The 14,774-nt window shown below is 47.2% G+C and overlaps 1 protein-coding gene across 2 annotated transcripts; it reads left to right on the top strand.

Moving 5' to 3' along the window:
• The first annotated feature begins 464 nt into the window (after positions 1-464).
• Positions 465-13,929, top strand: LOC115117303 (large ribosomal subunit protein bL12m). 2 transcript variants are annotated; one of them, XM_065015006.1, is made up of 5 exons: positions 465-679; positions 3,216-3,408; positions 8,322-8,396; positions 10,811-10,948; positions 11,602-12,030. In XM_065015006.1, exons 1-5 carry the CDS (start codon positions 621-623, stop codon positions 11,626-11,628), a joined length of 492 nt encoding a protein of 163 aa, XP_064871078.1. In that variant the 5' UTR covers positions 465-620; the 3' UTR covers positions 11,629-12,030. The 2 variants fall into 2 exon arrangements, with proteins under 2 accessions (XP_064871078.1, XP_064871077.1); XM_065015005.1 differs by lacking the exon at positions 11,602-12,030 and adding an exon at positions 12,037-13,929 and having other exon boundaries at positions 467-679.
• Positions 13,930-14,774: the final 845 nt, after the last annotated feature.

Here is a 14,774-nt window from a genome sequence, read left to right as displayed (position 1 = left end):
GGTCTACTACCAGGTCATGTGTCTTCTCAGTCATGTTGACACTGGTCTACTACCAGGTCATGTGTCTTCTCAGTCATGTTGACACTGGTCTACTACCAGGTCATGTGTCTTCTCAGTCATGTTGACACTGGTCTACTACCTTTGCTTTAATGTTTTGTTAGTCTGATTAATATTGTTGTTGTAGTTGTTGTTAATGGTAATCCCATGTCCACTACTACTATTATTATTGCTGTTGGTCCCACCATTTATTTATATATAAATCTATATTTTATATATGTATAAATATATCAAATATAGATTTATATTTTTTTGCATATGTATACTTTGACAATGTAAGTAATAATGAACTTGCCATGTCAATAAAGACAATTGAATTGAGAGAGAGAGAGAGAGAGAGAGAGAGTGAGGCACACACTGAGATTGACAAAAGCTACTTTGTTAATAAAGTTATTTAGTCGAACTACAACTCGTTTGTGGCGCAATGCATTGTGGGTAGGTCAGTAACAGAGAGTGGAGGACGCCATGTGCTATTGAGGGAGAAGGACCAGGACTGACAGGCAACGCTGTGACTCTGTGAATTGGAAATATCTGGAGGAGATCCGGGGGCACAAATAATAAACATGTACTGCACAAGACATTGCATTCGGACCGCATTGCGAATCGCCGCAAAGACGCATCGGTAAGCGGGTGTCATAACCGGGGATCGTAGCTGCTTGTGTAAATTCTAGAACAGTGGGACACATGAGCTAGATGGTTTGCTAACGCCAAACGCGTCAAGGGCAGAGAATTGCTAGCTAATTTGCCATGCATTAACCATTTATGTGCCCCAAATAGTCGGAATCACATAGACCTATTAATATAATAACCCTGGGCTCATTCATTTGCTTTGTGAAGAACGGATTGTATGATTAGCCGGCAGCTAGCCAACCGCAATGCCACTTATTCCTCGTTAACTAACTAGTGAGGAACAATCTTGCAGCCAAATGGATTAAATCCGTCACGGGGAATGTGTTGTAAAACCAGCTAACTAACGTGTAATCTAGAGCGAGTAGGCTCAGCAGTAAATAACGTTAGCCAGTTCCATGGACCCAATGCACCCTGTTCCTTCCTTATGAGACGTGCCAGTCAAGGTCATGTGTTTCTTGTATGGCATTTGTGTTTAACTTTGACAAATGGTTGTCATATCCTGTACCTTGCTAGAGCTTCTGATTGGTGATTTGTATCGATTTTCACCATTGTGTAATGATCCTGTCAACCTTACCGTGACAGTTGTACAACTGATTCAGAGGGGTTGGGTTAAATGCGGATGACACATTTTGGTTGAATGCATTCCGTTGTGTAACTGACTAAGTATTCCCGTTCCCAACTGAACCAGGTGGAAAATTAAGAATGAGAAATAGCAGCTAACTAGCTACTGCTATATTAGTAACTGGTGGATTTGAAGAATCTTTGAGAGATCTGTGACAACATTGAATCAATCATTCCCTTAGGCCTAGAGGGTTTTACAGATGAGACTCAAAAGGCCCCTAAAGTCACATCCAGGAGCCTAAATCTAATTCATTAGTGCATAGTTGTAAATGAATTTGCACCAAAACTGTCAATTTAAACCAATAGAAACCAAACTATTTTAGGTGGACGGGTTGCACACTCTATAGAGGAAACACTGGATTGAATGTAGAGGTCGACCGATTATGATTTTTCATTGGAGGACCAAAGGAAGCTGATACCGATTAATCGGCTAATAGTGACAATTACAACATTGAATGAACACTTTTTAAAAAAATGTTAACTTAATTACATAAATAAAATCAATTTAGTCTCAAATAAATAATAAACATGTTCAATTTGGTTTAAATAATGCAAAAACAAAGTGTTGGAGAAGAAAGTCAAAGTGCAATATTTGCCATGTAAAAAAGCTAAAGTTCCTTGCTCAGAACATGAGAACATATGAAAGCTGGTGGTTCCTTTTAACTTGAGTCTTCAATATTCCCAGGTAAGAAGTTTTAGGTTGTAGTTATTATAGAACTTATAGGACTATTTCCCTCTATACCATTTGTATTTCATATACCTTTGACTATTGGATGTTCTTATAGGCACTATAGTATTGCCAGTCTAATCTCGGGAGTTGATAGGCTTGAAGTCATAAACAGCTCAATGCTTTAAGCACAGCAAAGAGCTGCTGGCAAACGCAGGAAAGTGCTGTTTGAATGAATGCTTATGAGCCTGCTGCTGCCTACCATCACTCAGTCAGACTGCTCTATCAAATATCAAATCATAGACTTAATTATAATATAATAACACACAGAAATATGAGCCTTAGGTCATTAATTTGGTCAAATCTGAAACTCCTTTAGAAAACAGAACGTTTATTCTTTCAGTGAAATACCGAACTGTTCTGGCAACGGGTGGCATCCTTAAGTGTAATATTGCTGTTACATTGAACAACTTTCAATGTCATAATTATCTAAAATTCTGGCAAACTTTGTTGGGAAGAAATGGTCTTCACACAGTTCGCAACGAGCCAGGCGGCCCAAACTGCTGCATATACCCTGAATCTGTTGCACAGTTCCCAACGAGCCAGGCGGCCCAAACTGCTGCATATACCCTGACTCTGTTGCACAGTTCCCAACGAGCCAGGCGGCCCAAACTGCTGCATATACCCTGACTCTGTTGCACAGAACGCAAGAGAAGTGACACAATTTCCTTGAGTTAAAGAAAATTCATGTTAGCAGTCAATATTAACTAAATATGTAGGTTTAAAAATATGTACTTGTCTATTGGTTTTAAGAAAGACATTGATGTTTATGGTTAGGTACATTGGTGCATCAACAGGGCTTTTGCACTAATGCGCTTGTTAAATCATCACCTGTTTGGCGAAGTAGGCTGTGATTTAATGAAACATTAACAGGCACCACATTGATTATATGCAACGCAGGATAAGCTAGGTAAACGAGTAATATCATCAACCGTGTGGAGTTAACTATTGATTATGTTAAGATCTATGCTAGCTAGCAACTTACCTTGCATCTCAGTGCTAGAGGCGTCACTGCAGTCCCTGGTTCGAATCCAGGCTGCATCACATCCGGCCGTGATTGAGGAGTCCCATAGGGCGGCGTCGTCCGAGTTTGTGAATAAGAATGTGTTCTTAACTGACCTGCCTAGTTAAATAAAGGTTCAATTAAATAATACATTAACTGTGTGATTTGTTTCCCCAGGCAGGAGCTCCAGACACCAACGTCATGTGCCCTCCGAACACTCGGGACCAGCCCAGCCAGCCTTTCTGCTGTCATCGCCGCCCCCCCTCTGGATGGAGCCCCCAAACAGTACCCCCCCAAAATCACCCAGCTGGTACACGACATCACCAGCCTCACCTTGTTAGAGGTGTCAGACCTCAATGAGCTCCTCAAGGTATGGAACTGGAGCATGTAGACTGTGTAGATTAACATAAGGAGACGTGGGCATCGGAGTCATTTAGCAGACGCTCGTATCCAGTGCCACACAGTCAATGCCATAAATTATAGCACATTGTCCTATATACATAGTTCTAGTATCTACCTCTATACCATGGTATCTATATATAAACTGCTCAAAAAAATAAAGGGAACACTTAAACAACACAATGTAACTCCCAAGTCAATCACACTTCTGTGAAATCAAACTGTCCACTTAGGAAGCAACACTGATGGACAATACATTTCACATGCTGTTGTGTAAATGGAATAGACAACAGGTGGAAATTATAGGCAATTAGCAAGACACCCCCAATAAAAGGAGTGGTTCTGCAGGTGGTGACTACAGACCACTTCTCAGTTCCTATGCTTCCTGGCTGATGTTTTGGTCACTTTTGAATGCTAGCGGTGCTTTCACTCTAGTGGTAGCATGAGACGGAGTCTACAACCCACACAAGTGGCTCAGGTAGTGCAGCTCATCCAGGATGGGACATCAATGCGAGCTGTGGCAAGAAGGTTTGCTGTGTCTGTCAGCGTAGTGTCCAGAGCATGGAGGCGCTACCAGGAGACAGGCCAGTACATCAGGAGACGTAGAGGAGGCCGTAGGAGGGCAACAACCCAGCAGCAGGACCGCTACCTCCGCCTTTGTGCAAGGAGGAGCAGGAGGAGTACTGCCAGAGCCCTGCAAAATGACCTCCAGCAGGCCACAAATCTGCACACGTCTGCTCAAACGGTCAGAAACAGACTCCATGAGGGTGGTATGAGGGCCCGACGTCCACATGTGGGGTTGTGCTTACAGCCCAACACCGTGCAGGACGTTTGGCATTTGCCAGAAAACACCAAGATTGGCAAATTCGCCACTGGCGCCCTGTGCTCTTCACAGATGAAAGCAGGTTCACACTGAGCACATGTGACAGACGTGACAGAGTGGAGACGCCGTGGAGAACGTTCTGCTGCCTGCAACATCCTCCAGCATGACCGGTTTGGCGGTGGGTCAGTCATGGTGTGGGGTGGCATTTCTTTGGGGGGCCGCACAGCCTTCCATGTGCTCGCCAGAGGCAGCCTGACTGCCATTAGGTACCGAGATGAGATCCTCAGACCCCTTGTGAGACCATATGCTGGTGCGGTTGGCCCTGGGTTCCTCCTAATGCAAGACAATGCTAGACCTCATGTGGCTGACGTGTGTCAGCAGTTCCTGCAAGAGGAAGGCATTGATGCTATGGACTGGCCCGCCCGTTCCCCAGACCTGAATCCAATTGAGCACATCTGGGACATCATGTCTCGCTCCATCCACCAACGCCACGTTGCACCACAGACTGTCCAGGATTTGGCGGATGCTTTAGTCCAGGTCTGGGAGGAAATCCCTCAGGAGACCATCCGCCACCTCATCAGGAGCATGCCCAGGCGTTGTAGGGAGGTCATACAGGCACGTGGAGGCCACACACACTACTGAGCCTCATTTTGACTTGTTTTAAGGACATTACATCAAAGTTGGATCAGCCTGTAGTGTGGTTTTCCACTTTAATTTTGAGTGTGACTCCAAATCCAGACCTCCATGGGTTGATCAATTTGATTTCCATTGATACATTTTGTGTGATTTTGTTGTCAGCACATTCAACTATGTAAAGAAAAAAGTATTTAGTAAGAATATTTCATTCATTCAGATCTAGGATGTGTTATTTTAGTGTTCCCTTTATTTTTTTGAGCAGTGTATATATTATTCCACAGAGTTAATGTATTTTTATAATTGAACCTTTATTTAACAAGGCAGGTCAGTTAAGAACACATTCTTATTTACAATGACGGCCTAGGAACAGTGGGTTAACTGCCTGTTCAGGGGCAGAACGACAGATTTTTACCTTGTCAGCTCGGGATTCAAACTTGCAACCTTTTGGTTACAGGTCTAACACACTAACCACTAGACTACCTGCCGCCTCTACACTCTAACCACTAGACTACCTGCCGCCCCTACACTCTAACCACTAGGATACCTGCCGCCCCTACACTCTAACCACTAGTCTACCTGCCGCCCCTACACTCTAACCACTAGACTACCTGCCGCCCCTACACTCTAACCACTAGGCTAACTGCCACCCCTACACTCTAACCACTAGACTACCTGCCACCCCTACACTCTAACCACTAGACTACCTGCCGCCCCTACACTCTAACCACTAGACTACCTACCGCCCCTACACTCTAACCACTAGGCTACCTGCCGCCCCTACACTCTAACCACTAGGCTACCTGCCACCCCTACACTCTAACCACTAGGCTACCTGCCGCCCCTACACTCTAACCACTAGGCTACCTGCCGCCCCTACACTCTAACCACTAGGCTACCTGCCGCCCCTACACTCTAACCACTAGGCTACCTGCCGCCCTACACTCTAACCACTAGGCTACCTGCCGCCCCTACACTCTAACCACTAGACTACCTGCCACCCCTACACTCTCACCACTAGACTACCTGCCGCCCCTACACTCTAACCACTAGGCTACCCGCCGCCCTCCACTCTAACCACTAGACTATCTGCCGCCCTACACTCTAACCACTAGGCTACCCGCCGCCCCTACATTCTAACCACTAGACTACCTGCTTCCCCTACACTCTAACCACTAGACTACCTGCCTCCCCCTACACTCTAACCACTAGACTACCTGCCACCCCTACACTCTAACCACTAGACTACCTGCCGCCCCTACACTCTAACCACTAGACTACCTGCCGCCCCTACACTCTAACCACTAGACTACCTGCCGCCCCTACACTCTAACCACTAGACTACCTGCCGCCCCTACACTCTAACCACTAGACTACCTGCCGCCCCTACACTCTAACCACTAGGCTACCTGCCGCCCCTACACTCTAACCACTAGACTACCCTGCCGTCCCTACACTCTAACCACTAGACTACCTGCCTCCCCTACACTCTAACCACTAGGCTACCTGCCTCCCCTACACTCTAACCACTAGACTACCTGCCTCCCCTACACTCTAACCACTAGACTACCTGCCGCCCCTACACTCTAACCACTAGACTACCTGCTGCCTCTACAATCTAACCACTAGACTACCTGCTGCTTATATGTACTGGTACCCCGTGTATAAAGCCATGTTATCATTGACTCAGTACTGGTACCCCGTGTATAAAGCCATGTTATCATTGACTCAGTACTGGTACCCCGTGTATAAAGCCATGTTATCATTGACTCAGTACTGGTACCCTGTGTATAAAGCCATGTTATCATTGACTCAGTACTGGTACCCTGTGTATAAAGCCATGTTATCATTGACTCAGTACTGGTACCCTGTGTATAAAGCCATGTTATCATTGACTCAGTACTGGTACCCTGTGTATAAAGCCATGTTATCATTGACTCAGTACTGGTACCCTGTGTATAAAGCCATGTTATTATTGACTCAGTACTGGTACCCCGTGTATAAAGCCATGTTATCATTGACTCAGTACTGGTACCCCGTGTATAAAGCCATGTTATCATTGACTCAGTACTGGTACCCTGTGTATAAAGCCATGTTATTATTGACTCAGTACTGGTACCCGTGTATAAAGCCATGTTATCATTGACTCAGTACTGGTACCCTGTGTATAAAGCCATGTTATCATTGACTCAGTACTGGTACCCTGTGTATAAAGCCATGTTATTATTGACTCAGTACTGGTACCCCGTGTATAAAGCCATGTTATCATTGACTCAGTACTGGTACCCTGTGTATAAAGCCATGTTATTATTGACTCAGTACTGGTACCCTGTGTATAAAGCCATGTTATCATTGACTCAGTACTGGTACCCTGTGTATAAAGCCATGTTATTATTGACTCAGTACTGGTACCCCGTGTATAAAGCCATGTTATCATTGACTCAGTACTGGTACCCTGTGTATAAAGCCATGTTATTATTGACTCAGTACTGGTACCCTGTGTATAAAGCCATGTTATCATTGACTCAGTACTGGTACCCTGTGTATAAAGCCATGTTATCATTGACTCAGTACTGGTACCCCGTGTATAAAGCCATGTTATTATTGACTCAGTACTGGTACCCCGTGTATAAAGCCATGTTATCATTGACTCAGTACTGGTACCCTGTGTATAAAGCCATGTTATCATTGACTCAGTACTGGTACCCTGTGTATAAAGCCATGTTATTATTGACTCAGTACTGGTACCCCGTGTATAAAGCCATGTTATCATTGACTCAGTACTGGTACCCTGTGTATAAAGCCATGTTATTATTGACTCAGTACTGGTACCCTGTGTATAAAGCCATGTTATTATTGACTCAGTACTGGTACCCCGTGTATAAAGCCATGTTATTATTGACTCAGTACTGGTACCCTGTGTATAAAGCCATGTTATTATTGACTCAGTACTGGTACCCTGTGTATAAAGCCATGTTATCATTGACTCAGTACTGGTACCCTGTGTATAAAGCCATGTTATCATTGACTCAGTACTGGTACCCTGTGTATAAAGCCATGTTATCATTGACTCAGTACTGGTACCCCGTGTATAAAGCCATGTTATCATTGACTCAGTACTGGTACCCTGTGTATAAAGCCATGTTATCATTGACTCAGTACTGGTACCCTGTGTATAAAGCCATGTTATCATTGACTCAGTACTGGTACCCTGTGTATAAAGCCATGTTATCGTTACTCATTGTGTATTTATTATTACTTGTTTTACTTTATTATTTCCATTCTCTTTCTCTCTGTATTGCTGGGAAGGTCTAAGTCAGCATTTCACTGTTGGTCTACACCTGTTGTTAACGAGGCATGTGATGAGTAACATTTTGATCTGCTCAATGACTTCTCCAATAAAGTATGTTTTAATTTGTTTGTCCCAGAAAACCCTGAATATCCAGGATGTTGGGATGATGCCAATGGGAGCCATGACTGCAGCAGCAACACCTGCAGCTCTGGTAAGACAGGGATTGTTTTAGTGTGTTTGTGTTTTATTCAATACGTTTATCAAGCTTCTTTACCTGTGTTGGTTAGCCCGCCCTTACACGATGCCCCGTGGTTACCCCTTACACGATGCCCCGTGGTTACCCCTTACACGATGCCCCGTGGTTACCCCTTACACGATGCCCCGTGGTTACCCCTTACACGATGCCCCGTGGTTACCCCTTACACGATGCCCCGTGGTTACCCCTTACACGATGCCCCGTGGTTACCCCTTACACGATGCCCGTGGTTACACGATGCCCCGTGGTTACCCCTTACACGATGCCCCGTGGTTACCCCTTACACGATGCCCCGTGGTTACCCCTTACACGATGCCCCGTGGTTACCCCTTACACGATGCCCCGTGGTTACCCTTACACGATGCCCCGTGGTTACCCCCACGATGCCCCGTGGTTACCCCTTACACGATGCCCCGTGGTTACCCCTTACACGATGCCCCGTGGTTACCCCTTACACGATGCCCCGTGGTTACCCCTTACACGATGCCCGTGGTTACCCCTTACACGATGCCCCGTGGTTACCCCTTACACGATGCCCCGTGGTTACCCCTTACACGATGCCCCGTGGTTACCCCTTACACGATGCCCGTGGTTACCCCTTACACGATGCCCGTGGTTACCCCTTACACGATGCCCGTGGTTACCCCTTACACGATGCCCCGTGGTTACCCCTTACACGATGCCCGTGGTTACCCCTTACACGATGCCCGTGGTTACCCCTTACACGATGCCCCGTGGTTACCCCTTACACGATGCCCCGTGGTTACCCCTTACACGATGCCCCGTGGTTACCCCTTACACGATGCCCCGTGGTTACCCCTTACACGATGCCCCGTGGTTACCCCTTACACGATGCCCCGTGGTTACCCCTTTACACGATGCCCCGTGGTTACCCCTTACACGATGCCCCGTGGTTACCCCTTACACGATGCCCGTGGTTACCCCTTACACGATGCCCCGTGGTTACCCCTTACACGATCCCCCGTGGTTACCCCTTACACGATCCCCCGTGGTTACCCCTTACACGATGCCCCGTGGTTACCCCTTACACGATGCCCCGTGGTCACCCCTTACACGATGCCCCGTGGTCACCCCTTACACGACGCCCCGTGGTTACCCCTTACACGGTGCTCCGTGGTCACCCCTTACACGGTGCCCCGTGGTCACCCCTTACACGACGCCCCGTGGTCACCCCTCACACGACGCCCCGTGGTCACCCCTCACACGACGCCCCGTGGTCACCCCTCACACGACGCCCCGTGGTCACCCCTCACACGACGCCCCGTGGTCACCCCTCACACGACGCCCCGTGGTCACCCCTCACACGACGCCCCGTGGTCACCCCGTGGTTACCCCTTACACGGTGCCCCGTGGTTACCCCTTACACGGTGCCCCGTGGTTACCCCTTACACGGTGCCCCGTGGTTACCCCTTACACGGCGCCCCGTGGTTACCCCTTACACGGCGCCCCGTGGTTACCCCTTACACGGCGCCCCGTGGTTACCCCTTACACGACGCCCCGTGGTTACCCCTTACACGACGCCCCGTGGTTACCCCTTACACGACGCCCCGTGGTTACCCCTTACACGACGCCCCGTGGTTACCCCTTACACGACGCCCCGTGGTTACCCCTTACACGACGCCCCGTGGTTACCCCTTACACGACGCCCCGTGGTTACCCCTCACACGACGCCCCGTGGTTACCCCTCACACGACGCCCGTGGTTACCCCTCACACGACGCCCCGTGGTTACCCCCTCACACGACGCCCCGTGGTTACCCCTCACACGACGCCCGTGGTTACCCCTCACACGACGCCCCGTGGTTACCCCTCACACGACGCCCCGTGGTTACCCCTCACACGACGCCCCGTGGTTACCCCTCACACGACGCCCCGTGGTTACCCCTCACACGACGCCCCGTGGTTACCCCTCACACGACGCCCCCTGGTTACCCCTCACGACGCCCGTGGTTACCCCTCACACGACGCCCCGTGGTTACCCCTCACACGACGCCCCGTGGTTACCCCTCACACGACGCCCCGTGGTTCCCCCTCACACGACGCCCCGTGGTTCCCCCTCACACGACGCCCCGTGGTTCCCCCTCACACGACGCCCCGTGGTCACCCCGTGGTTACCCCTTACACGGTGCCCCGTGGTCACCCCTTACCCCACATGACTTGATCTAGGAGGGACCCCTGCAGAGCTCATTGGCCTTCTATCTATAAAGGCTTTAACCTCGTTTAGTTTAAGCCTCTTTACTGCAATGCAATCGTTGTGCCTGACTGTACACATCAACATGTCATGTAGTGTCCTCAGGGCATAGATGCAGCATGTTTTAACCTTGCATTGTATTCATTCTGCTCCTACAGGCAGTGGAAGAGGACGCGGCACCTGTCAAGAAAGAGAAGACACACTTCACAGTAAAACTGACAGAACTGAAGGCAGCAGAGAAAGTGAAACTCATAAAAGAAGTGAAGAACTGCATCCAAGGCTTGAACCTGGTGCAGGTCAGATGGTCTGTTTGTCTCTGTGTGATGTCACAGCCATCCAAGGCTTGAACCTGGTGCAGGTCAGATGGTCTGTTGGTCTCTGTGTGATGTCACAGCCATCCAAGGCTTGAACCTGGTGCAGGTCAGATGGTCTGTTTGTCTCTGTGTGATGTCACAGCCATCCAAGGCTTGAACCTGGTGCAGGTCAGATGGTCTGTTGGTCTCTGTGTGATGTCACAGCCATCCAAGGCTTGAACCTGGTGCAGGTCAGATGGTCTGTTGGTCTCTGTGTGATGTCACAGCCATCCAAGGCTTGAACCTGGTGCAGGTCAGATGGTCTGTTTGTCTCTGTGTGATGTAACAGCCAGACGAGGATTCTTCAGATCTTTCCTGTCTCTAATCATTTGTCCTTTCCATCTCTGACCACACATTTACCAGTGTCCATGCTTAAAGGACACGCAGTCAAATCAGTCTGAGACCTAGGATAGCTCTGGGTTGGAGACCTTTCACTCTGTGGTACTGCTCTCTATGTATATAGTAGGTTAAGAAGTTGGAGACCTTTGTTCTCTCTTTACAATCCTCCTGTTTCTTACTCTGAAAGATATACAATCATGTCTGTCTAGGAGGTTGCTTTGTGTTAATGTTACTATAGATCCTCTGTCCTCTACCAGGCTAAGAAGTTGGTTGCTTTGTGTTAATGTTACTGTAGATCACTGTTCTCCTCTGTCCTCTACCAGGCTAAGAAGTTGGTTGCTTTGTGTTATTGTTACTGTAGATCACTGATCTCCTCTGTCCTCTTCCAGGCTAAGAAGTTGGTTGCTTTGTGTTAATGTTACTGTAGATCACTGATCTCTTCTGTCCTCTACCAGGCTAAGAAGTTGGTTGCTTTGTGTTAATGTTACTATAGATCCTCTGTCCTCTACCAGGCTAAGAAGTTGGTTGCTTTGTGTTAATGTTACTATAGATCCTCTGTCCTCTACCAGGCTAAGAAGTTGGTTGCTTTGTGTTAATGTTACTATAGATCCTCTGTCCTCTACCAGGCTAAGAAGTTGGTTGCTTTGTGTTATTGTTACTGTAGATCACTGATCTCCTCTCTCCTCTACCAGGCTAAGAAGTTGGTAGAGTCCCTCCCCCAGGAGATCAGAGCCAATGTGTCCAAAGAGGAGGCGGAGAAGCTGAAGACAGCCCTGGAGACAGCAGGAGGCACTGTGGTGCTGGAGTAGACCGTCCCTCCTCTCTCCCTGCCTCCACCCGACTGACCCCATCCACCATCTGGCTGCTGTTACTCCTGTCTTCTATATTTCTGTTGTATACAGCAGGAAAAGAACAAAGGAACCAATGCCTTGGAAAAGGAAACTAAAATCTAGCCTTTTTGACAACGTTGCTGTACTAGCTACCAACTGGATGGTGTGGGGCGGGAGAAACTAACTCAGACTGAACTCCTCAGGCTCAGAGCCTGAACACACCCGCCCACCCGCCCACTCGCCCATTTGTCTTGTTCGTCTGTCTTGCTCTGTCCCGATTCTCCACCCTTCTCCCGAAGTGTGCACTTCTCTTGGGTTCTTTCTCACGTTGATTTAACAACGGTGGAAACTCAAAACTCCCTCAAGCCAATGTTTACATCAGCCCCATGTTTAAAAGTCCACGACTGGGAATATGAGGGTACAGTACAGGAGAGGGGTGGATAATGGGTACTTTTGCCCATCTATCAGTCTGGTTCTTTTGCCCATTGGTCTGCATTCAAGCTGGACTTGGTCTCCTGTCTGTATTCGTCTGGGGGTGAGTTTCCCTGAAAGCCTCGTAACTAACGTAACTAACGTGGCATGTTATTTCTCCTGACAACCCAGCCTCCACAGACCATTGAAATATCTACGTTTGACTGTCTGTATTCTCCAGAGGAGGCTGGTGGGAGGAGCTATAGGAGGACAGGCTCATTGTAATGGCTGAATGGAATTATGGAATGGAGTCGAACAGGTGGTTTCCATTTGATTCCATTAATTCCATGTCAGCCATTACAATAAGCCTGTCCTCCTATAGCTCCTCCAACCAGCCTCCGCTGGTATTTTATGTGCGTTAATGAACCAAATTCGTCAAATGGACATTTTGCTGGTTGTTCTATGAGTGGGTCATCAAGAGGACTGAGGTACCACGTTGGCAACCAAGCTTTTTTAGAAACCCTCCCCCTGACTGGTAACAGACTGCCGTGTTCTCTAGAACCAGGAGAACGGAGCTGTGTCCTCATTACGGGTTGGAACCGGAACAGAACTGAAAAGCCGGAAAATAATGTCATTTTTCAAGTAGCAGAAACGGAACCTGGAACGAAAGTGATCCATACTGTTCCGGAACAGAACCATTATTTTAAAAGCATGGGAACCGGTTAATAGCGTTCTTTTACATTCCAGGCGTTGTTTCTACTCTCGCAAAAAACGCAACAAAGTGCCAAGGCAAAGCCCTCACTCTGTCACTCAGAAACGTATTCCAGTATCTGCCTGCAAGCTGAAAGTCTTTACCAGTGTGTGTGTATGTTTAGGCTACACCCCCCCCCCCCCTCTATCCGCACTGATTGGTGAAGTCATTTAATTAGCTAAATGTGAAGGGGGGTGATTTTAAAGGTTAAAAAAGGAATAGAAAGGAACGCTATAAACCGGTACTTTTGTTTGGTTTGAACCGGTTCAGAACTTTCTTTTGTTGGTCGGAACAGTGGAATGTAACAGTTACATTTGTATTTTCCTGTTCAGAACGAAACGATTGGAAAAATACATATTGGTTCAAACCCCTGGTCTTTATACTGTATGGCTGATATAGGATCAATGATGAAGTGATTAAAATAAATAAAAATACAAGTTACATTTCTTTGGTTGGTTGAATATAATCTTACATTGGATCACATTTTGACAGATTAGATTGTGCTGTAAAGAATATGAACGATTATTAAATCGTACCTATGTGAAATGTATTCATAATGATGTGATAAAATATAAATATGTAATGTAAAGCTATGTTTGGTGTTCAACATCTATATTTTGAATTCATTAGAATTTGAAACAAAGTGCATTTTAATATGTAAAAGAGCCACTAGGGGGCAGAAGAGAGCTGTGCTGATTCTCCCAGACCAGGAAAACTGGCAGCCCCGCCTGATTCTGTCGGCCCATGGATCAATCCCTCCCCCAAAAGGTAAATCCTAAGGCGTCTCAACTTACTGTTGAGACTTATAATAGTAGAAAACGCCAAGGTGCAATTTAGAAACGTGGTTTTACATCAGCAGCTTTTCTCTTTATGTCGGCCACTGACAGTCACTCAATTAGCCATGTCAACTAAACATTTAGATTGGTAAATTAGTCTAGAGGCCAGCTAGCAATCATGGTCAAATCATGGGGCGGCAGCGTAGCCTAGTGGGTAGAGTGTTGGACTAGAAACCGAAAGGTTGCAAGTTCAAATCCCCAAGCTGACAAGATACGAATCTGTCGTTCTGCAAGTTAACACACCTTGGCCGTCATTGAAAATAAGAATTTGTTCTTAACTGACTTGCCTAGTTAAATAAAGGTAAAATAAAATGATAAATTACCACCTAGGGACGGCAAACATTTCTCTCCACCCTAAAGCAAAATGTGTAGAACTGAGCTTTTAAAACAGCACATTTTTCTCTGCAGCTTGGGTTGTGTTGACCATATTACCACCACACCAGCAGTCACGAGTCAACGAGACCAACGTGACTATGTGAGTCACAGTAATCTCCTCTTGGGCTGTGGGTTGTGTTGACCATATTACCACCACACCAGCAGTCACGAGTCAACGAGACCAACGTGACTATGTGAGTCACAGTAATCTCCTCTTGGGCTGTGGG

This window comes from Oncorhynchus nerka, unplaced genomic scaffold (genome assembly GCF_034236695.1).
Source record: "Oncorhynchus nerka isolate Pitt River unplaced genomic scaffold, Oner_Uvic_2.0 unplaced_scaffold_1799, whole genome shotgun sequence".
NCBI lineage: Eukaryota > Metazoa > Chordata > Actinopteri > Salmoniformes > Salmonidae > Oncorhynchus > Oncorhynchus nerka.
Note: the sequence above shows the minus strand (reverse complement) of the source record. Positions and strands in the feature narration are given on the sequence as shown.

Coding starts and splice junctions, on each gene's coding strand:
- LOC115117303 (XM_065015005.1), top strand. CDS start 621: ATGTACTGCACAAGACATTGCATTCGGACCGCATTGCGAATCGCCGCA. Junction 680..3,215: donor ATCGCCGCAAAGACGCATCG/GTAAGCGGGTGT, acceptor TTGTTTCCCCAG/GCAGGAGCTCCAGACACCAA. Junction 8,397..10,810: donor CAGCAACACCTGCAGCTCTG/GTAAGACAGGGA, acceptor CTGCTCCTACAG/GCAGTGGAAGAGGACGCGGC.